This window comes from Muntiacus reevesi, chromosome 3, assembly GCF_963930625.1.
Source record: "Muntiacus reevesi chromosome 3, mMunRee1.1, whole genome shotgun sequence".
Taxonomy (NCBI): Eukaryota; Metazoa; Chordata; class Mammalia; order Artiodactyla; family Cervidae; genus Muntiacus; species Muntiacus reevesi.
Window position 1 is genome coordinate 88,003,522 of NC_089251.1, and position 24,851 is coordinate 88,028,372.

At 41.9% G+C, this 24,851-nt stretch overlaps 1 protein-coding gene across 2 annotated transcripts in view; it reads right to left on the reverse strand.

The window, feature by feature from the left end:
* Nucleotides 1-13,897, reverse strand: part of TGFA (transforming growth factor alpha) — a 111,966-nt gene extending 98,069 nt beyond the window's left edge. For both annotated transcript variants that reach the window (XM_065929481.1, XM_065929480.1), the window contains exon 1: nt 13,686-13,897. In XM_065929481.1, coding sequence (XP_065785553.1) covers nt 13,686-13,725 — 40 coding nt within the window. In that variant the 5' untranslated portion in view covers nt 13,726-13,897. The remainder of the gene's footprint in view (nt 1-13,685) is intronic.
* Nucleotides 13,898-24,851: the final 10,954 nt, after the last annotated feature.

Genomic DNA, 24,851 nt, shown 5'->3' on the forward strand with positions numbered 1-24,851 from the left:
GAAAAAGAAAGGGAAATTATATCCAACAGAAGCAGAAGAATGGTGAAGTCATTCATTTTAGTTACTATTCTGCCCTACTCTAAGTATCTGAAAATTAGTCATCCATTTGGGACAGTACCTCTCTAATTTCTTCATTAAAACCCCCAAAATGGCAAAGAAAAGGAACTCACACCTGTTCCTCTAGAGTATGGGGGCACAGCTTGAAACAATCAAAATTTTAAAATTACAATTTATTTGAAGACTTATACCTGGAGTACTAATTTTGATATTTCAATCTTGCATTCTCTTCACTAATATATTTGAGTTTGTTTTAATATAGAAAACAATGTTATGCCTGTCTAGTGAAACTCTTTTCTGATTCTTTATTATTCCTTTTACTATATCCTAGGAGATGTGCCAGGTTTGTCTGAGGCTATATGTACACCATGGCAGACTCCCCAGTTCTCTTGTTTGAGAAGTGGACCTGAAAATATATGGTTTTTATTAACCTGAATGTCACATGGAGGACCACAGGCTTGCCTCGTGACCCCAAATTCCTTCCACGCACAAAGTTCCAGAAAGAACAGGAGGGCAGAGGAAAGTTCACCACGCCTTTCAGGGTAGTGAGACCCAAGGACCACCCAATACCTGCCTACTTCTCACGATTTTTCTGCCCCAGCTTCCTAGGACAATGACACATTCCCAGCCCCAATGAATGGTTCATTACAGGACAAGTCTCAGATTAATGGAACTGAACAGAAACTCTAAAAACCGATTCAAGTACTCCTAAGAAAGTCTCAAGTGGCAAAAATTCGAAATCAGTGAGTAGAGAATAAATTATTCAACAAATGGTGTTTGAGGAACCAGATCATTTTGACAAAAAGGCAAGTTAGATTCCTATCTCACATCTGAAACCAAAACGCATTCCCAAAGAAGTGAAATTTAAATACCCCAAGCAACAACATGAAAGTATACAGGAAATGAAAGATCAAAGAGTTATAGAAAATCTCTTCCTACTCCAAGACAAAAGTAGAAGTCACAAAGAAATAATGAAATGATTTTAAGTCCTTAAAAATTAAAAACAAAAACAGAACCATACTTTGGTAAACCCAAATATACACACATGTAAGTTTAAATAGCAAAATGACAAAACAAGGAAAATAATTCATATATCTTTTTTAAAAAACTGCTTATGAATCAATGAGAAAATAACTCACCTGCCCAAAACATGACCTAAGGACAGAAATGGGTAAGTCTCAAGAAAAGGAATTCAAATACTCAACATGAAAAGCATGCAATTGTAGCAAACTTTGGTTTTAGCCAAAGAAATACAAATTAAAATGAGACATCAGTTAATCAACATGATTAGCAAAGTCTTAAAAATCATAATGTTCATCATAGGCAAGTTTGCTGATAAACAGGCACTCATACACAGGATAGAAGTATGAATTTGTCAGCCTCAAAGGCAGATTTCTCAAAAGGCAGAATTTCTCAAAGGCAGATTGTCAAAACATATTAAGAGATGGAAAAGTGTGTACATTTTGACCTAGTAATCCATTTCTGGGGATTTGATCATAGTAAATAATTCAAAGATGCTGGTAATAATTTAGCTGTAAACATTTTAATTTCAGGTTTCAGTATTTAAAAGGGTGAAACACCCTACATCTCTATCAAAACGGGTGAATAAATAACAATGCCAGAGCTGTTTAATGGAATGTGTTACTCATTAAAAATAGATGGATAGACATATTTGTATCTTTGCCACAAAAACACTTTCCCTATATACTGTAAGTGAAAGGCAGATTTTAAAATACCAAATGCCATTTTTGAAGGAAAAAGAGTGACTATACAAATAAATCTGTAACCACACACAGAAAGAGATATGGTAAGAGCTCTGACAGTTAAGCCTCAAAAAAGAATGTCTCTGGTGAATTGAATGTGAGAGTGTTTTCCAGACTCTTGTTTATAGATTCTGATTTTCTATTTCACTGTGGAAAAAGAATGAGTAGGATTTAGCAAGGCTGACAGAGAAGGAGGATGTCCTGACTGCCCCATATGGGGAGGTGGCAACCAGAGGGTGTATGTGTTCTGGTAACAATAAGTGGTCTGCTCGGGGTCAGCACAAAAGGTGTGTTTGTTTGGAGGGTTTCCTTTGTGGGGGGGACAAAGGAGTGGTTGATAAGGTTTACGGAGTGTCCAGATCCAGAAGGATTCCCTACCTCTACGATCTGTGAGTTTACCTCATCTCCCTAAAAGAAATGCTCAGGACCCGGACTTGCTTTCATTCTAGTTCACAAACCTATGATTCATCATCCAAAACCTTAATTATAACGCCCAAGGTCTGCTATGTGCAAAAATCCACCTGTCATTGTTCAAACGTGCTGGCAGGGAGTGTGTAACAGCACGCAAGCCAGCCTGTTGAGGTGCTCCTTCAACGCAGCAGTGGTAACCCAGAAACCCGCCCAAGGTGACAGGTTCCCGAGCCCAGAGCTTCAGGCTGCTCAGTGACCAGGTGACGTTCCTCCGCAGCTCCCAAGCCAATTCCTCAGGGCCACGGCCTCGGTGAAGTTACAGGGCTTATGTGGTTTCTTTCAACCAAGAAAAGTATCCGAAGTCTTCTTTTCCCTATTGCCAAGGCCTGGCAGAGGGAAGCAGAGTGTGTAATTGCAAACCTCTTGTTTATCAGCTTCAGCCGCTTTTCTGTCACCACATTACGTGTACCATTTAGCCAGTTAATCTCCCAGACCGCTTGGAAATATAATAATTACAAAGAGAGGGCCTCAGCCCGGAGAGAGGTGACGAAAGAGCCGTCAAGGTATACCTAGTCTCCAAGTACCCAGGAGAATTGTTTACTAACCTAGTTCAAACTCAGATTAAAGACCTAAAATCCAAGATGAAGACATGGTCCCTTTGTAAGAACACAACATTTTTCAACTAGAAGTACTGATCTTAAAAACAAACCAATAAATAAGTAAATAAACAAAAAGCAAATGAGCAAACAACAGAAATCTTCTATCTTGCTCCAAACACTACAGTAGCATCTAATGAACACAACAGTGTTTTTGGAGGTTTTAAAACTTTTTAAAACATAGTCAAAGCTATGGTTTTTCCAGTAGACATGTGTGGATGTGAGAGTTGGACCACAAAGAAGGCTGAACGCTAAAGAATTGATGCTTTTGAACTGTGGTGTTGGAAAAGACTCTTGAGAGTCCCTTGGACTGCAAGGAGATCAAACCAGTCCATCCTAAAGGAAATCAACGCTGAATATTCATTGGAAGGACTGATATTGAAGCTGAAGCTCCAATACTTTGGCCACCTGATACGAAGAGTTGACTCATTAGAAAAAACCCTGATGCTGGGAAAGACTGAAGGCAGGAGGAAAAGGGGATGACAGAGGATGAGATGGTTGGATGGCATCACTGACTCAATGGATATGAGTTTGAGCAAGCTCCAGGAGATGGTGAAGGACAAGGAAGCCTGGCGTGCTGCAGTCCATGTGGTTGCAAAGAGTCGGACATAACTGAGCGACTGAACAACAACAACAACAAAACTTTTAAAGCTTAAGAAACCATCAGGAAGCTAGCTAGCCTCTGCTAGAAATTACAGTGCCATGCATCATCCAAATCAAAAATGGCATCATTATAACAACACTGGACATGCCTTTATGCAAATAAACTATCAAATATGAACTTTGACTTGAACTTGGTTAATGACTAAAATGAAGTTTTTATAATTATCAAGAAAAACAAATTAACAATGTATGTTGGGGGCCAAAGTGCTTATTTTTGTTTCATATTTGGTAAAGCCATATTAACTGAGGTTGCAGGTGGAAAAGAAAAAATTTTAATTAAAAGGAGATCATTTATTAATCTATGCTAAAGCTTTATAAATCTGAATTGAATAGATTGTGAGGAAAATAAATAATTACCAAAAATGATTCAAGAAGTAGAAAACTTGAACTGACCATTAAAAACAGACCAGACTCAGAAGTTTCATAAGCAATTTCTTCCAAGCCTTCACAGCAACATTTGATTTCCATGATAATTCATCTACTCCAGAGAATAAAACAGATGGAACAATTTAATATTTATTTTATAAAGCTGACATAACACTGATATCAAAACCTAAAAAAAGAAAACAAGGGTCCAAATAGATCAAATCTAGCAGTAGATGCAGAGAATAATACACATGGCCAAGAAGGGTTCATTCCAAGAATTTAAAAGAATGGCTTTAATTTAATTGAGTCAAATATCCTCAAAACATTTCAGAAAAAAAACAAAACTCCAACATATTATCTCCCCTGCTTTAAAAAACAAATCAAAATACTAAATCTTTTAGTAACTTATGAAGAGAAGCATATTTTATTAACATGAAAATGTACATATATGTATACACATAGAAAAATATACATATGCATATTATATATAAATAACTGAAAAATCAGTCTATTATTTAATTGCTAAAAGTTACAAACATTATGGTATGTCAGGAAAAATACAAAGACAGCCACTGCTTAAAAAAAAAAATTGTCCTTAAAAGTTTTAGCCAGCATGATAAGAAAAAGCAATGAGATGAAAGGGCTTCTCAGGTGGCTCAGTGGTAAAGAAATCGCCTGCCAATGCAGGAGTCATGGGTTTGATCTCTGAGTTGAGAAGATCCCTTGGAGGAGGAAATGGCAACGCACTCTACTCCTTGCCAGGATAATCCCATGGACAGAGGAGCCTGGCAGGCTACAGTACATGGGGTTTCAAAGAATCGGACGGACTGAGTACTCACATGTGCAATGAGATGAAAATATAAAAAGAAAGAGACAAAGTTATCACCATTGAAGATTACACGATGCAAGAAACCTCAGAGAATCAGCTGAAGGACTATTAAAATTAACAAAACCTATTACAAAATACATTTGATCATTGAACAACACAGCTTTGAACTGTGTGGGTCCATTTACATGTGTGAATTTTTTTTTATAGTAAATACCACAGAACTTGGAGCTTCCCTCGTGGCTCAGATGGTAAAAGCATCTGCTTGCAATGCGGGAGAGCCAGGTTCGATCCCTGGGTGGGGAAGATCCTCTGGAGAAGGAAATGGCAACCCATTCCAATACTACTGCCTGGAAAATTCCATGGATGGAGGAGCCTGGTGGGCTACAGTCCATGGGGTCGCAAAGAGTTGGACACAACTGAGCAACTTCACTTCACTTCACCACAGAACTACATGATCAGCATTGATTGAGTCTGCCAGCGGGGAACCCTGGATATAGAGAAACCTGTGATGTGAGGGCCAACCATAAATTAAAGGTGGATTTTTGGAGTGTTGGTCCCCTAACCTTTGTGTTGTTCAGGGATCAACTGTAAATATAATTTACAGATATCTAAAAAGCTTTTAGATATCATCAATAACCAAAGCAAGGGAAAAAGTCTCACCCACTAGATCCATGAAAACAGGAATCATTCTTGGCCGATTCCCTAGTACCTAGAAGCAGTTACAGTGCAGAACAAGTACTCAATGAAAATTCGTAGACTACATGAATGAGCAAGTTCAGAATAAGGACAAAAGTACAAAATAAAAGAACCAAACTGAAATTCCACAAACAGATTCAAGTACTTAGAAGGATTTAGTATATGATTAAAAATGGAATTTCAAACCATCTATTCCTTCCTTCTAGTAGGAAGGAATAGATTATTCCACAAATGACAATTGAGAATATTAATTGGTTGACTGTTTTAAAAAAGTAAAACATCAGTTGTACCTCACACTACACATTAGAACAAATTGTAGGTAGAATAGTTCAACATAATGAGACCACAAAAGAATCAGAGGATAGGGAAGGTTTTCCTAATTATACAAGCAAAGGTAGAAAGCTTAAGGGGAAAGATTTGTAGTTTCTGCTACATAAAAACAAAAACAATAGGCATATCAAAAATACCGTAAACAAAACAGTAAAAGACAATAAATGGGGACTACTTGCCAAGTATCAGTAACCTTTTTATATAAAGTGTGTTATAAAGCGCTAAGAAAAGGATGATCCATCAATAGGAAAAATTCTAAAAAGGTTAAGATGCAAATAACAAGATGACAAACGACCTACAAACTTACTCACTCTAACAAATATTAAAGATGAAACTGGGCTGAGATTTTTTTTCTCCAGTCAAGTTGGCAAATGTTAGAACTAATGTCTGTTTATAGAAGGGCCCGAAAAGTGCGCATTCACACACTGCTAGTGGGCAAGAAGGGTAATTTCTAGAAACTTACCCTAAATAATCAAAGATGAGCCAAACATTTATGTACAAGAATTTTTGTTGTATCATTTATGTTCCTTGACTTTAGCCTTACAAATTTAATATATAATTGTTATAAAAAATTAATCAATTCAAACTGTAGCCCTATATTATACATCTAGTTCTAGAACCTGCCTTTTTGAATTTAAAATTTTGAAGAAACCTTTATTTTTTGAAAATAGGTACATAGGCAGAAAGTGAAGAACTAAAGAGCCTCTTGATGAAAGTGAAAGAGGAGAGTGAGAAAGTTGGCTAAAAGATCAACATTCAGAAAGTTAAGATCATGGCATCCGGTCCCATCACTTAATGGCAGATAGATGGGGAAACAGTGGAAACAGTGGCTGACTTTATTCTTGGGGGCTCAAAAATCACTGTGGATGGTGACTGCAGCCATGAAATTAAAAGACGCTTACTCCTTGGAAGGAAAGTTATGACCAACCTAGACAGCATATTAAAAAGCAGAGATATTGCTTTGCCACCAAAGGTCCATTTAGTCAAGACTATGGTTTTTCCAGTGGTCATGTATAGATGTGAGAGTTGGACTATAAAAGCTGAGCACAGAAGAATTAATGCTTTTGAACTGAGGTGTTGGAGAAGACTCTTGAGAGTCCCTTGGACTGCAAGGAGATCCAACCAGTCCATCCTAAAGGAGATCAGTCCTGGGTGTTCATTGGAAGGACTGATGTTGAAGCTGAAACTCCAATACTTTAGCCACCTGATGTGTAGAGCTGACTTATTTGAAAAGACCCTGATGCTGGGAAAGATTGAGAGTAGGAGGAGACGGGGACAACAGAGGATGAGATGGTTGGATGACATCACCAACTCAACGGACATGAGTTTGGGTAAACTCTGGGAGTTGGTGATGGACAGGGAGGCCTGGTGTGTTGCGGTTCATGGGGTCGCAAAGAGTCGGACACGACTGAGCGACTGAACTGAACTGAATAAAGGAAATCATTGTATTCATATATAAAAATACCTATATAAGGAATCTCCTTAAAGTGTAACTGTGGGACTGCCAACTTGTCACTGTTATAAACAAGTCAACAACCACCATCATTTACATTTTTCTCTGCACTTTCAGGTAAGTATTTATATAAGTATAATATAAATATATATATCAAAAAGTGAAATCAATGACCCAAATTATGCCCACTTAAAATTGATAGCGATTGCCACGTTGACTTCCAAGAAAAGTTGTATCAATTTATATTCCCAATAACAATGTGTGGATTACTCATAACAGTGAGAAATAAGAAGAATCTATATGGTCAAAGGATTTCAAAATTATAGTAAACACAATCAAGGGATTATTTTTCCCAGCTACAATGAATGATGTTATAGAAGAATGTTTAATGACATAAAAGCTTTATTATGAAAGATTTTTAAGTTAAAAAGCAAATAAATTAAACAGTGTGAGTCCCTCAGAATTCATACAAGCTTTTACAGAATATTCATTGATCTATACATTCATCTGAATGCTTCTCAGGTGACCCAGTGGTAAAAATCTGCCTGCCAATGCAAGGAGACACAGGAGATGCCAGTTCGATCCCTAGGTGGGGAAGATCTCCTGGAGGAGGAGATGGCAACCCACTCCAGTATTCTTGCCTGGAAAATCCCATGGACAGAGGAGCCTGGTGGGCTACAGTCCATGGGGTAGCAGAGTCAGACACAAACAAGCATGCACGCACACACGCGTACTTTCATCTATCAGACTGTGCAACAGAATGTTAATCACAGTTATCTTTGGGTGGTGGAATTACAGGCCATTAAAATACATTTTCTCTTACGCTTTCCTAAATTTTCTATGTTCCAGAGAAAAAAATATGCTTTTGCAGTCTAAAACAAATCATCATCTACTAAAAAACAATAAAACACTATCTGAAAACAAGTTGCATACAAGCATTTATATGCAACCAACCTTGATGATCAAAATAAAGTTTTTCAGGATAAATGTTACCTGCCCAGCTAAGTGTTTGCCAACTGAGTCTCCACTTGGAGTATTCAACACAGGGCATCCCAAGGACTCATCAAGTGCTTACTGGTCTCCCCGGAAGGTCAGCCTGTGCTCCAGATGCCAAGGGCAAAGATGAAGACCAAGGGGTTCTGCCCTCCAGAAGCCCTCAAACCAGCAGGGAAGAGGGGACAAGCACCAACCCACATGAGTTCAAGACAGTACGTGGAGGTGTATCAAGGTTCCCTGCCAGAAAAGTCAACACGGTCAAAAGTTAAAACCAAAAGAGGAGAGGCAATAGCAGGCTTGAGTTCCACAAAGTTATACAAGCTTGTTACACAAAGAAGTTATGTGTCAAATCCCTCCTTGAGGAAGCCCTAACCAGCTACAAGTACTTCAGAAATGTAAGTGGGTAAAATTGAAAGATTTTCAAGGTAAGAGGACAGCAAACTATTAAAGGCAAAAGTACTGGGCATATAATACACTAGGCTAGTGTGTGTTAGTTGCTCAGTCATGTCTGACTCTTTGCGACCCCAGGGACTGTAGCCTGCCAGGCTCCTCTATCCATGAGATTTCCCAGGCAAGAATACTGGAATGGATTGCCATTTCCATCTCCATGGGGTCTTCCTAACCCAGGGACTGAACCCAGGTCTCCCATGTTGCAGGCAGAATCTTTACTGTCTGAGCCATCAGGGAATCCAATGAAGAAAGTTTGTTTCCTCTGACTTAAGAGAAAGAAATAAAAGCACTAGCAAATGCAAAAATTCAATTTCAATGAACTTCCAACTTTTTCTAAGTCCAGACAACAACTATTTAAGTCATATTTAACCCAACTAATTCATAATGCTTCAAAAGAATTTACCCACATTTTTAGAACTGATCTGAAGGGAAACATACACTTATGCTTGAAATGAAGAGTTCCTAAGAAATGGTTCTAGTAACCTAGATTTCTGGCTCCTTTCCTGATTCTACAAAAGGATTTTTATATTTAACATTTCACAGATGAAAAGAAAAAAAGCAAAACAAAAGTCACCATAAAAGTGCCCCAATCCTCTATCTAGAGGCAATCTGAAACATACTAGCTTTAGCATAGAATTAAGTTTATACTTTAAGTGAAATGATGAAAAACATTTGAAATGGCAGGAAAACAATGGTCAATTTTGGGTGATCAAAAAAAAAGCGTGACATGATTAGCGTTGGTCTGCTGGAGTTTAATATTGAGTTGATCATTACATCCATAGGTAAAGTACAAGAACATGTAGGACAGTTAAGAGTTCTCAGCATGACTTCTAACTCTGCTGGTCAACAGGACAGGCAGAAGTGCCTTTACTAATGCTCACAAATGCACAGCAGCATTTACAACACCAAACGTACCTCAGACAAAACGCAACTGGTGAAGGGAGAAGTTTCCCTAACCACACTGACTGTACAGCTATGGTCTCAGGGTGCTTTTCCTCTCTTCCCCACCAGCAGCAGTCACAAGCCACACGGGGGAGCTCTCATTAGACGGGCACACTCGCCCACCTTCTTCCTCCCCAGCCAACGGGGTCCCAAGTCCTCCAAGTGGTTGTGATTTGAGGGCACTGCTGTGGAAGAGACTACAGAGGTTTTGAGGGAGAAGCAGGCACAAGACGCCCAATTCGTTAGGCCAGTTCCATTCTGGTTGACCCAATCTCCACTTCCCACTTCCTGTCCTTTTTAGCCGGCAGCGCAAAGAGCAGGACCCTGTTCAAAGTATACTTTCAAAAGGTCTTTAGAGATAGGTCTAATGGAAAAACCATCTATTTTTCATGTTACCATGGAACATGAAGCATCATTTACTCCTATAAGAAAGGTCCTCTTTGCAGGGGACACTGAGTATTTGCAGAAAGATTTTCACTTTATCCTAGGAAACCAAATTTTGGAAAAGTAAATACAGGAAACTCAGCCTCTAAGTCTTCCATATACACCTTTACAGCCCTTGTTCAAAGTGAACTTTCCCTAATTATGACTGTCCAATAAGGAAAACATGTGTCCTGGGCAAAGCTCCACTGTTCACTCTGAAAGACCTCATTTCTATGTAATGGAGAAGAGAACCGGCTTACTTCATGCCCCCTGCTGGTCCCTCTGCCCCAAATCCACTGGGAAGCTGACTCGCTTCCTCTCTCCCCATCCTTCATGGTATTTTGTGTCCAGGAACATGCTTCTTTAGTCTACGACGCTAAGAGTTGAACACAACTGAGCGACTTCACTTTCACTTTTTACTTTCATGCATTGGAGAAGGAAATGGCAACCCACTCCAGTGTTCTTGCCTGGAGAATCCCAGGGACGGGGGAGCCTGGTGGGCTGCCGTCTATGGGGTCGCACAGAGTCGGACACGACAGAAGCGACTTAGCAGCAGCAGCAGCAGTCTTACTTCTGGGAGCTGCCATAAAAGTAATAATGTTTATTTCTGGATTATAAGATATATTACAAAATCAATGTCATTTTGTGTGTAGCCCTTTATTTTTAAAGTTTATAAGTAGCTTCCATATTTACCATCTCATTTGATTCTCATAACAACCCATTGTGTAGAGGTGTGTAGAGTTTCCACTTTACAGATAAGGAAACTAGAACTTAGTGTGGACTTCAATAAACAACTGACCACTGAACAGTAAGGAGGAAATACCAATGCTCTGCATCAAAAACTAAAGAATTCACTAGGTTCAAGAGAACTCCCAAACTTTCTTGAATTTGTCATCTGCCAAATGAGATTTGCTAAAATCTCTAAGGTTTTTAGTTTAGATAGTATTTTCTGTCTTAGGAAAGGTGAGGAACTGGGAGATAAGTAAGACAAACTCTCAGTTACAGAATGGACATAACCTGCAATGATATCTGGAATTCTATTAAGTTCAAAGTGACGACGATGATGATTGATTAAATGCTTACTATATGTCAGGCACCATTCGAGGTTCATTAATTATATTCAATGATCCTGTTAATATTACTATTCTTTAGATGAGGAAAACAAGGTACAAGCTAAGTAACTTGCCCAAAAGTACATCTTGCTCCCTTGAGGACACCAGGAGGACCTGGGATTGAAGGAGACAAGACTCTATGCAGCTACTGAGCGGAACCTGACCTGAGAGGGCAGCCACCACAGGAACCCAGATTAAGTTCCCAACGTTACACTTAATCAAGTCTCCACACTCTCCACCAAAACACCAATCAAGTAATCAGAAGAACCAACAGGGAATCCCAACAGTTCCTTCTTAGATTGTCCCCACGGATGTGGGGGAAGAAGGGGAAAGACCTCATTTTTCTAGATCTTGATTACTGACAGAACACTGGCTGATTCATCTAGAACTGCCTTCAACTAATTTAAGAAAAATTAGTGAGGAAAGCAACTCTGGAGGAAATATGCAGAATAAAGATGCATGTGGCATTGATGGGTATTCAGCAGTCTAGTGGAAAGTGAGGTGGGAGGCAGAAATTGTAGTCAATGCACAGAACTAATGGCTAATGTATATATATATATATATATATATATATATATGAAGGAATCCTCACTGGTGTAAATTACTCTTGCCTTCTTTTTCCTCTAATTTTTTCAACTGTTCATTGCTTGGAACTGTATAAGCCAGCTTTTACAAATTGATCAATCTTTGTAAGTTTATACATTCTTTTGTTAAGGAAAGAAACAAAGATTAAGTTGAACTCAGGCAAAAGAGAAAAATTCCATGATGAACGAATGCAGTCTTCATGGGCAAGTATCCTATGTTGGGGGGCAGGAGCAGCTTTACAAAGCTTCCTCAAATTTGCCTACTTTTATTGTTTCTTGTTTCATTGTTCACTGAATAACCTGAAACTGCCCTGAGATCCTGTGAATCCAAAAGAAAACCCTGTTTAAAGCAAGTTCCAGGGTATTCACCCAGCTCTACTGGAGAAAAAGTTCCAATCCAGGAGAATGGGACTACAGTAACCACAGTAAATTGACTTTTAATATCAACATTCCTTCTATAATCATAATTCTGACCCAGCTACCTACTAACTGAGAGCCTATGTGCTTCACTTCACCCTTCCATAAACTGGGGATGGTAATACCTTCTTCATCATCAGGTTGGTGTGAAAATGAAATGAGCCGATACATATACAGTACTCTGAACAGTGCCTGGCACAGAGTAGGAGCTCAAATAGTGTTAGGTTATTATTATTACTTTCAGCATTTGCAAACAACATTACAATAGGGACCCGAATACAGGAGACTTCTATTGTTTGGTAATGTTTAACTGCTTTTAAAAAACTCTAAAATTAGAACTATCAATACAAAAATATAAAAAGGCTTGGGAAAGGGGGAAAAAAAAAGCCACTCGGAGTCATGCCACCTGTTGGTGAGTTTCAGGTGAGGGTACACCCCGGAGCTGCTGTGGAATCCGGTTCCACGGCTGCCCCGTATTTCCCTTAGATGATGCCTCCACTTCTTAATCAGCGTTTCACGGGCAGGATTACGGGCGGGTCGGTGAACCCCCTGAAACTGTACACGGAACTGGGTGGGGCTGAGGCTCTGGGCATTGGGGGAGAGGGGGAAGGGGAAGGGTTCCAGAGCTTTTCTCAAGCTCTAATAAATCATCCTGTAGCAAACAACTCGCTCTCCAGAGGAGACAGTGACCCAACAATTCACTTCACGGAAGCTAGGCAATGACCAGGACACCTGGGCTGTTAATCTGTTATCTCAACACCAGAGAGACCCGGCGCCGCAAGGGCCAAGAGCCGGCCGGGCAGTGACCTTCACCGGCTCCCCAGACCCGGCCCAGGTTTGCCGGGCTTAACTTCCCCTCCCTTCCCCCATCCCTCGCTCTCTTCCAAGAACAGACTCAAAGGAAACTGGCAGCTCTCCGTCTAGGGTTTCACTCCTGCCCTCGGCTCCCAGAGAAGTTAATCAAAAGAACAATTAATCCGCGCAAAATTCCAAAACCCACCCCAAAGCTCCAGAACTCGCAAAGTTAGAAGATCCAGGCGCCGCTGCTGACGGTGAACATCTGCGGGTCGCTGGGCTCAGGGGTAGGCAGAGAGTACGAAAAGGAAGCAGCCAGGGGCTGGCCACCCTCTCCGAATCTACGCGCTTCATACGCCGGTGAAGACTGGTTTGGAAGCAGCCAGGTAAGCAGGTAGGTGTTGGCAAGTGTACGAGCCGCGGCGGATTAAAGTTCAAGCGCGTTCAAACACCGCTCCCCCTTCCCCGGCGGGCGTTCTCACGCACGGCCCGCCGGCCACTTCCCGGGGACCGGCTGAGCGCTCGACCGTCCCCCTCTTTGGAACAGGCTCCCCAAATCCCTAGTAGGCACAAGTGATTCCCCCTGCTTCCTAGCTTGCAAGCCTCGAAAAGCATTCGCCTCCCTCTCCTCTCCTACGCGAGCGCAGAACACCCCCGAGACAGAGAAATGGAGGGGACGAGGGGAAAGCGGGGTGTCCCGGAGGGCAGGTGGCGCCGGGCGCGCCACGGGCAGCGTACGTACCCAGCGCGAAGAGGGCGAGCTGTCCAGCCGAGGTGACCATTTTACGGGCGGCGGGCGGCAGGCGCTCCAGCCTCCTGCCCTACCTGCGGTGCCCGAGTGGCGAAGCGGCGCCGCGGTGCGGGGGAAAAAGGCGCCGGCGAGGCAGGGCCAGCCCCCGGCGCGGGCGGGCGGAGGGAGGACCGCGCGCCTCTGCTGGCACTCGCCCCGCCGCGCCGCCGGCCGGGCGGAAATGGGAAGGCGGTTACTGTCACCTCCGCCACTCGGCGACCGGGCGCGGCGGACCACCCTCCCGCCCCGGTGGGGGTGCCCCCCTGAGGGCAAGGGGCGGGGTGGGGTTGGGGCGGGGACGCGGCGCGCACCGTGCGGGGCGCGGGCGGCGGGGCGGGGCGGCGCGGGAATCTCGGAGCCCGCGGAGCCAGCCGGGCATCCAGGCCGAGGGAAAGGCAGGAAGCGCCCGATTTCAGACACCACCCTCAGACTAGCCGCTCAGATCCGAGCCCGAGCGGCCGGGCGCAGTGGCCGCTTCCAGGATCTCGGCGCGGGAGAGGAGCCACCCCGGCGTCTGTCATTTGCGCCGACGGCCGCTGCTGAGGGCTCTCCCGGGCCAAGAACTGGGACGCGGCCCGGAAGGGGACTTGCGAGCTTCGCCTGCCCTTGCCAAGACGTGGCTCAGGGAAAGTGCTCCCCACAATCGAACAAATTTAACCAGATTCCCCACCTGCGCCCCCATCCGAGAGAACACTGGATTCTCCAGATTCCTCCCGCCTGGAGCGCGGCCACCGCCCACTTTGTGAAGATCGGTAGACCTTCGTACACCTGGTCTGGTGCTGATGATGAAGATAGGTATTCCATCACCACCAGTACCCCAGACCACCCCACCCCATCTTGCCACAGTCAGCTGAGACCAAGAACAAGGTAGCATGCAGCCACGTGTCTGAGAGAGGGGTGAATGGGCTGGAGCTACCTGGATGGTTTTTTCAAGGATTTGTGGCCTTTAGCTGGCCCCTGGTGCTGGAATTTGGAGAAGCTAGGGGGGCAGAGGGAAGACTTTCTGGGTAGAGAAAGGAAGAATCATAGGTTCCCTGGGGGCCGTGCATAGGCGACAGTGCTCCAGAGAGGCAGTGAGCAGTGTATTCTCCAGATGCCCCCAGCTCAGGGATTAGTTCAGTTCAGTCACTCAGTCGTATCTGACTCTGCGACCCCGTGGACTGCAGCATGCCAGGCCTCCCTGTGCATCACCAACTCCTGGAGTTTACTCAAACTCATGTCCATTGAGTCGGTGATGCCATTCAACCACCTCATCCTCTGTGGTCCCCTTCTCTTCCCACCCTCAATCTTTACCAGCATCAGGGTCTTTTCACATGAGTCAGTTCTTCCCATCAGGTGGCTAAAGTATTGGAGTTTCAGTTTCAACATCAGTTCTTCCAATGAATATTCAAAACTGATTTCCTTTAGGATGGGCTGGTTGGATTTCCTTGCAGTCCAAGGGACTCTCAGGAGTCTTCTCCAACACCTCAGTTCAAAAGCATCAATTCTTTGGCGCTCAACTTTCTTTATAGTCCAACTCTCACATCCATACATGACCACTGGAAAAACCATAGCCTTGACTACACGCACCTTTGTTGACATAGTAACGTCTCTGCTTTTTAATATGCTATCTAGGTTGGTCATAACTTTCCTTCCAAGGAGTAAGTGTCTTTTAATTTCATGGCTGCAATCACCATCTGCAGTGATTTTGGAGCCCAAAAAAATAAAGTCTGACACTGTTTCCACTGTTTTCCCATCTATTTGCCATGAAGTGATGGGACTGGATGCCATGATCTTAGTTTTCTGAATGTTGAGCTTTAAGCCAACTTTTTCACTCTTCTCTTTCACTTTCATCAAGAGGCTCTTTAGTTCTTCTTCACTTTCTGCCATAAAGGTGGTGTCATCTGCATATCCAATTCCACTATCCTACCTCCTCAGGGTAGACCCACTCTCCTTGAAGGGGAAGAGGGCAAAATCGCTTGCCATTTCCTTGGCCCAAGACTCAGACTCTCAGAGTTGATGTTTAAGTTTATTTCATAGGAGATAAGGGGCCTAGTTTCAAATAGGAAGCAGTAGGTCACTGGCCTCGACGTTTGAGCAGGAAATACCAGTGTAGAAAAGGATTTTTGGAAACAGTGTAAATTTACTTTGAGAAACCATTCCTTATAATACATTTGTCAAAGGGTACTTTGCTGCTTTTTCAACTCAGTGACCGGTGGTGAGGGTTTAAGTCCTGGGGTACATGTTTTCCTAAGTGTACATCTATGCATGCACAGGGCACACACACTGTCTTTAATGAGTGGTCCCTGACTCCCTTCAGCATCTGTGTCTTCATCCTTCAGGCTGTTCTTACCTGTGCCTGTGGCTCTTCTGTCTCCTTCCTAGACTAGCCTGCCTTGGCTACAGGAGGAAAGAAATCAAGTGTTCTCCACATCCTTCTCCTGTTCTTCAGGACCCTCAACTCGGGCTGGAGAATTGACCTGTCACCTTGTTTCCCGCTGGGACACACACTTCAAGTTCAGTGTGATTGAGGGCCAGCTGTCCAAACTGACAAGAGTCAGGTTCAGCAGTTTCCCCTCCTCTGCCCGCTGCCTGCAGATAAAGTCATGGGTTGAGGGAAGTAGCAGCAGAATCAAGATAATGAGCTTGTTCCCTTCATGACTGTAAAAATTTTAAATCAAGAGATAATTTGATACCTTGCAGCCTAAAGAGTACCCAAATTAAAGGACATTCTAATGCTTGGAAATCATTGATTCTTCCCCAGTATTTTCAATAGCCAGTTCATATCTGTAGTTTTATCAACCTTCCACCTCATACAAGTCAAACAGATAATCAAGTGTTGAAGTTTTTTTTCTAAATATCCACACCATTTTTTGTAAACTGAAAAATGATTTTTGAACATTTATGGGGCTAGGAGGAAACCCAATATGCTAAAATATTAACACTCTGATTTGGGCATCTTATAGATCTCATTTAATCTTTACAACAACCCTATGAGGTAAGAGTTCATCCTCTTTTTATGTGAAAACAATTGAGCTGGTTCCAGGGCCTCTGTATTGATTTCTGTGCTATGCCGCCTCAGTTTCTATGTTTTTAACAAGGATAATACTGAACTCACTGGGTCGATACAAGGACTAAATGGAAGAATTTATTTGCATGCTTAGCACATTATTTAACTTCAAGGAATATCACTGTTGTTTAAAGAAAAACTCTTAGTGAACATAACTTTCCCCTCTCTCAATGTTCTACCATTACCTTTTCTAAAAAAAAAAAAAAATTTCCATATCAGTTCCTTTGCTGGTGCATATGTACACCTTCCTGTAGGGGATAGTTTCAAAGTAAGTCAGAAGCTATGGATTTGTTTCTCAACCTGTGGTGTGAGAGGAATGAGAAAAAAAATTACAGAATATGATTTAGAGGAAGGATGCCATTTTTCCTAGAGGATGCTGTGATGTTTTTGTATTTTAGCAGTATGGAATATGTGGCATTCCAAGCTGATTGGAATTCCAGCAGCAGCCCCTGGAATCTTCGTGGATAGGCCACTGTGGTCCTTTACCTACAGCTGCTATAGCTATCTCCCAGGGCCACTGAAGGTCCCATTTCTCTGTGTGTGGAGCCTGAGCAGTGTGTGGCCTTCCTGCCAGGATGATGTCTGGGCTGCCTCTGCACACTTGACTCGGCTGGCCTTGGGCTCAAGGATAATCCCTTCCGTAATGAGCCAGTCACAGCCTCTCCTCCCCACACACGCAAGAGAGCCACAGAACGTTCTACTCAGAGGCCAGTACCGTCCACTGTCAGTTTTCTCTTTCCTTTCTTCTACCTGCTTATTACAGAGAGTATGTTTAAAGAGTCTCCTTCTTTACTGTAATCAGCCTCCCCCTCCTTCCGGATTTGTTTGTGGAAGTGATTGTGGGGCCACAAGCACCAGAGTCTTCCCTGAATGATTCAGGCCAGCAGAGCCCGCTGTTCAGATTGGCAATTACCCAGATATTAGTGAGTAAACAGCCCAGACATTCTCAGGGAGGAAGCACAGTCATGGGCCACTGCCTTGAAGGAATTACAGTTCCTGCAGACGAGCCTCAGAGAGCAGTGAGCAGAGACGGCTTCGGGTGGCTGCAGGACCTGCCTTGGTGCCAGCAGCGGACAGGGGGACCCAAAGGGGAAAAGAAAAGGGCCCCTGACTCAGTAAGATGTCAAAGATCTGATGTCATCTGTGTATGAAAGAGAGAGGTTCTGTAAAGGACCCTGGAGCGCTGTATTTGGGCAGAATGAGATTTGAATGTGTTAAGGGATTTAGGAAAAGAAATCTAATCCAAAGTAAGGTATTGTTCCAGTATCAGCCCCCTGTGAAACCTCAGCTATTAGTGTATTCCTTATCTCCAGCCAAAAGAAAAAGCTAGAAACCTTATGCGGAGTCCATTTTTACAGTTTTCATCACCAGTGTAATGGGGGAGGTAAGAAGCCATCAGAGACGTTTGCTTTGTTCTCAACTACCTGAGTGGTTTTCATGCTGGTGTTGTCCAAAGATTGGTCTGACCTTCTGCTTAACATCTTCCACTCCCCTGCTCTCAGATCTACCTTGGGAATTCACATTCAAGTTGCATATTCAGCTTGAATCCTTCCTTCCCGATATCACAGGATGGCTCTAAAACCCAATATTGAAGTCTGGAGGTTGATGCTTCCATGGGTGGTCCAAGCAGCTCCAAGATGTCAAGGTACTAGTTAGAGTATCTAAGACTCAGAGTTACCAGATGGCTGCAGCAACTAAAATAATCTCCTCATACAGTTCACAAGCCGCCTAACTGACCAGCATTCAGGAGAGGTACCCAGAGTATCAACACAGCGGATGTCAAACCATTCCATTAATCACACCTGAAGGCAGAAGAGCTACACATTTACAGCCAGAGCACGCTAAAGACTGGGAAGATTGGCCCCCAAATCCTCAGGAGTGCCAGGGGGAAAGTTCTAAATCAAATGACCAGAAATCCTTAGGCAGGGGAAAGTGATGATGGGAAAGGATAGTGATGACCAAGAGATGCAAAACAGAGACAGGAAAAAGAAATATACAGAATTAAAGAAAAGTCAAAGAGAACTGCAGAGGGGGCTTAATATTTTTAGTGATGCGTCAGTCTGCCTGATAAACTCAAGAAATTCTCCCCACACTCAGAGGAAAAGGAAAAAAATATGAGAGATAAGATATGAGACAGAGAAAGACAAAGCCAGGATATCCAAAATATTTTTAATAGAGAGCCTAAAAAGGGAGCATATTGCTGATAGAGGAGAAATTGTTCTTGTGCCCCAAGACAGGAGGGGTCAGCGATAAGAGGAGAGGGTATACATCCCATAGATCTATAAGGAGGGGGCACAAATTTTGAGATAAGAAGTGCAAGGGCAGTATTTTATTCTGTGACATACATTTGAACCATCACATTGAACTTCTCAGCCTGCCTATCTTCCAAGCCCCCACTGAAACGGGCAAAGGCAAATAATGATGGGGGAGATCTGTCATTGTTCAAAACTGAAAAAGGATTCCACCCACATACCAGACATTTCAAGGAATTTCTCTAAAACAGCGCAGATGAGACCAGTTTGAGTGAAGGCTTTGACAACCTTCAATTCACCTCACAGAAAAGAAAGGCATCTCTAGGGAGGCACCCCCACTGGAACCCAGCAATGCTTCCAAGGTTGGTCGTGACAAAGGCTGTAGGAAAAAAAAGGATCACAGGAAAGTCGGGATGGGCACATCTCCATCCTCTTGAAGCATCCAGGAAGTGCCCAGGTGCTGGGGTGCACACAGGGCAGGAATCCCATGGGGGGCTCACATTTGATGCCTGGCACAGAGAGAACGCTGCCAAGTGGGGGCAGTGGCAAGGGCAGCCACACAGGCTCCCAGCTAGCGTCACGTGGTTACACACTGTTCAACATGCCGGTGAAATGCGGGGGCTCTTTCAGGAGTCCACAGACAACCTGTTTCTTTCACCCATTCATTCCACACGTGTCCATGACAAGCCTGTTATGGTCCAGGCTCTGGGTTAGGCACTAAGGATTCAACAATGGACAAGTTAAGTGCTCTCTTCATTGTGAAGCCACGCAGGCAGAAGAATCAGGTAACCTCTGAAGGAAACACGTCATCATCATGTTTGCTACACAAATGCCAAAATTAACAAAGCAGTTGGCCTGGAAAACACATTGGGGGCAGGGGATGATTGTAACACAAAATTCTTTTTCTTATCCAGCTATTTCAGACAAGAAGCTATTAAAAAAAAAAAGTAAACCATTCATGTACCACCCTAATGGAAAAAATAAATAGACTGTACAGAAAATATTCAGTCAAGCAAATAAAATGTTATGTATAAGAAATAATGTAAAAGAATGATAAAGCAGTGACTGGTAAAGCTGTATCAAAACTTATTGTTGAGACTTACTCCTGATTTTTAATATATTGTGGACTCACTTTTAGATCCCAATAGAATGAACGTTTTTCTTTTCTTCCTACTAACAGAATCCCAGTTTTGTGTGATTGACAGCAGGCTATGACCCAGAGGATAAAGCGAGACAATTCTTTGTCTGTTGATGGTTGCCTTAGGGCTGGGCATGTAGCTAAGTTCTGGCTGATAAAATGTTAGGGAGAGTCTCCTATTAGGCTTCTTGGGAAGAAATTTGCTGCTGTTTCTTTTTCTTTTTAATTAAAGTATAGTTGATTTATAATATTATATTAGTTTCAGGTGTACAGCCTAGTGATTCAGTAAATTTGCAGATTATACTCCATTACAGGTTATTAGAAGATTCAGTTCAGTTCAGTTCAGTTCACTTGCTCAGTCATGTCGGACTCTTCGTGACCCCATGAATTGTAGCACGCCAGGCCTCCCTGTCCATCACCAACTCCCGGAGTGGTTTATAATTCCCTGTGCTATGGCTTCCCAGGTGGTGCTAGTGGTAAAGAACCCACCTACCAATGCAGGAGACATAAGAGATTGGGGGTTGATTCCTGGCTCAGGAAGATCCCCTGGAGAGGGCATGGCAACCCACTTTAGTATTCTTGCCTGGAGAATCCCACGGACAGAGGAGTCTGGCAGGCTAAGGTCCATAGGGTCACAAAGAGTTGGACACGACTGAAGTGAATTAGCATACAAGGATGTAGCATATTCTTGTTGCTTATCTATTTTATACATAGGAGTTTGTATCTGTTAATCCTATGCCCCTAATTTGTCCCTCCCCTCTTCCCTTTCCTCTTTGGTAACCACAAGTTTATTTTCTGTATCTATGAATTTGTTTCTATTTTGCATATCCATTTATTTGTATTTTTTTTAAGATTCTACATATAAGTGATATCACAGTATTTTCTTTCTCTGTCTGATTTATTTCACTAAGCATAATATTCTCTAGGTCCATCCTCATTGCTACAAGTGGCAAATTTTTATTCTTTTTATAGATGAGTAATATTCCATTGTATGTGTTTATGTATATACATATGTACACAAATACATACATATATACAAGACATGGTATGTATGTGTATATGTATGCATATATATATACACACACTATACACACACACACACACATATATATATGGAAACCTTCCTATACTGTTGGTGGAAGTGTAAATTGGTGCAACCATTATGGAAAACATATATATCTACATACACACACACACACATACACGCACACCACTGCTTAATCCAATCTGAACACTGAGGAGCAGGTATCTTTTCAAACTAGTGTTTTAGGTTTTTTTTACAGATAAACACTCAGGAGTGGAATTGCTAGATCATATGGTAGTTCTATTTTTAGTTTTCTGAGAAACCTCCATGCTGTTTTCCATAGTGGCTGCACCAATTTACACTTCTACCAATAGAGTAGGAGGGGTCCCATTTTCCCACATCCTCTCCAACATTTGTTATTTGTAGATATTTTAATGATGACCATTCAAACAGGTGTGGGGAGATATATTATTGTTGTTTTGAGTTGCACTTCTCTTAAATTAGTGATGTTGTGCATCTTTTCATGGGTCTGTTGACCATCTGTATGTCTTCTTTGGAAAAAGGTCTTCTGCCTATTTTTTTGGATTGTGTTGTTTGTTTTTTGGCATTGAATTGTATGAGCTCCTGTGTATTTTGTATATTAACCCTTTGTCAGACACATCATTTGCAAATATTCTCTCCCATTCCATAGATTTTCTTTTCATTTTGTTTTTGGTTCCCTTTGCTGTGCAAAAACTTTTTAAGTTTGATTAGATCCCATTTGTTTATTTTATTTCTTTTACCTTAGGAGGCCAATTCAACAAAATATTGCTATGGTTTATGTCAGAGAGTATTCTGCCTGTATTCTCTTCTAGGAGTTTTATGGTCTCCATTTTAGGTCTTTGAACCATTTTGAGTTTATTTTTGTATATGGTGTGAGGAAATGTTTTATGTGTGGGATTCTTGCCTGGGATTGTGTGATTTATGTGTTACATGTCCAATTTTCCCAACACCACTTGTTGAAGAGACTTTCTTTTCTCCATTGTGTATTCTTGCTTTCTTTATTGTAGATTAATTGACCACAGATGTGTGGGTTTATTTCTGGGCTTTCTAGCCTGTTCCATTGATCTGTGTGTCTGTTTTTGTGCCAGTACCATGCTTTTTTCATTATTGTAGCTTTTTAGTATAGTCTGAAGTCTGGAAGGTATAACCTCCAAACTTTGTGCTTTTATCTCAAGGTTGTTTTGGCAATTTGGGGCCTTTTGTGTTTCTGTATGGATTTTAAGATTATTTGTTCTAGTTCTGTGAAAAATGTCACGGGTATTTTGATAGTTCAGATCAGTTGCTCAGTCATGTCTGATTCTTTGTGACCCCATGGACTGCAGCACAACAGTTTTTTATTTTATAATAAAATAAATCCAGGGAATCGTCCCTGTCCCTCACCAACTCCTGGAACTTGCTCAAACTCATGTCCATCAAGTCAGTGATCCCATCCAACTATTTCATCCTCTGTCATCCCCTTCTCCTCCTGCCTTCAGTCTTTCCCAGCATCAGAGTCTTTTCCAGTGAATCAGTTCTTCAAATCAGGTAGCCAAAGTATTGGAGCTTCAGCTTCAGCATCAGTCCTTCCAACAAATATTCAGGACTGATTTCCTTTAGGATTGACTGGTTTTATCTCCTTGCAGTCCAAGGGACTCTCAAGAGTCTTCTCCAACAACACAGTTCAAAACCATCAATTCAATGGCAACCCACTCCAGTACTCTTGCCTGGAAAATCCCATGGATGGAGGAGCCTGGTAGGCTGCAGTCCATGGGGTCGCTAGGAGTCGGACATGACTGAGCGACTTCACTTTCACTTTCCACTTTCATGCATTGGTGAAGGAAGTGGCAACCCACTCCAGTATTCTTGCCTGGAAAATCCCAGGGACGGGGGAGCCTGGTGGGCTATGGGGTCGCACAGAGTTGGACACGACTGAAGTGACTTAGCAGCAGCAGCATCTTTATGATTCAACTCGCATCCATACTGGAAAAGCCTAGCTTTGACTATACGGACCTTTGTCGGTAAAGTAGTGTCTCTGTTTTTTAATATGCTGTCTAGGTTTGTCATTTTGATAGAGATTATAGTAAATCTATAGATTGCTTTGGGTAGTATGGCCATTTTAACATTGACTCTTCCAGTCCAAGAGGATGGGATATCTTTTTATTTCTTTGTATTGTCTTCGATTTCCTTCATCAGTGTTTTGTAGTTTTCAGAGTATAGGTCTTTTGCCTTCTTGGTTAAGTTTATTAGGAATTTGCTTTTTGATTAAGACAGACAATGGCATAGCCTGATCTCCTTCTTGTCTTGAAGATGGTTGTTTAAGAATAAAATATCTGGAGTGTGATATCCATTTTGTGACCCTGAGGAGATGACCAAGAGAATCTGAGAGATACCCACATAGCACCTTGAGGTTTTAGAGCTACTGCACCAACCATAGTCCTGCCTCCATTCACTTGCCTTTCTATATGGTGTAATTAAATGTCCTTAACATCTGAGCCACTGTCAGATAAAGCTGATGGTATGGTTGGAAATTTAATAAAACTACTGAAGATAATTCTTGAAAGAAAACATATATACATGGATTAGGAATAGGGATTAAATTATAATAATCTAGATCTAAAGGCCCAGATTATTGTTGTAGAAACTGGGAGGACAGGATGACATAGAAGGGAAAGTAAAAATGTGCTTATTTTGTTATTGTTCATCAAAGAGAATTAACAACTACTATAAAATTATTTTCTTAGATATATACATTCTTTCAAAAATTTGAAGATAACTAGTAATAGAATAAAAATAGAACATTTAACATCCAAATTTCTAGAGGAAAACCAGGAGCAGAGAGAGAGGTACTGAGTTAGAAGGAAAAGAGAACAATCAAATGGCAGAAGTAAGCACAAATCTCTATATTCCAGTTTAAAAGGAAGTTTTAATTGCGCTTTTTAAGTATAAAATTCAACTAGAGCTGAAAAACTCATCTATCAGTGATATAAAATAAAAAACTGTAAATACAAACCAAAAGAAAACTAGTAACATAGTAATGAGAAAACTAAAGTTTGTAGCAAAACAATGAATTCATATATAAACAAGATTATTTTGGTCAAAACTATCAGAAATATAAGGAGAACTGCAAAGACAAATTGTCATCCTTTTGTGTGGTAGATTGTCACATTGATGGTCACCAACAACACCAGCTTCCCGATACCATGCTCTTGGGTTGTCCCCGCCCACAGTAAGTCTGGGTTTGGCCATGTGTCTTTCTTAGTTCAGTGGAACTTTAGTTAACAGGAGGTTACAAGCAGAGACTTGAAAAACTCTTGTACCTTAGAGCTTGCTGTCTTAGAATCATTCCACCACAGAGGGCAGAGGCCCGATCTAGTCTACTGGAGAATGAGAGGCCACATGGAGCAGAAACAACCCTAAGTCCTAATGTACTCCCTACGTGACCTACCTGTTGAATTCAGCTGTAAGAGTGAGGCTAGCCAACTCAGAATCCTAAGAGACAGTTACATGTCATGGTTTTGAAACACTAAATTTTGGGATGGTGTGCTATGCAACAGTAGATAAGGAATATCCTTTTGAAATTGGAGCATCTCTGTCTGTGGCACCTCAAAAGTAAAAGAAACTTAGCAGGTTTACA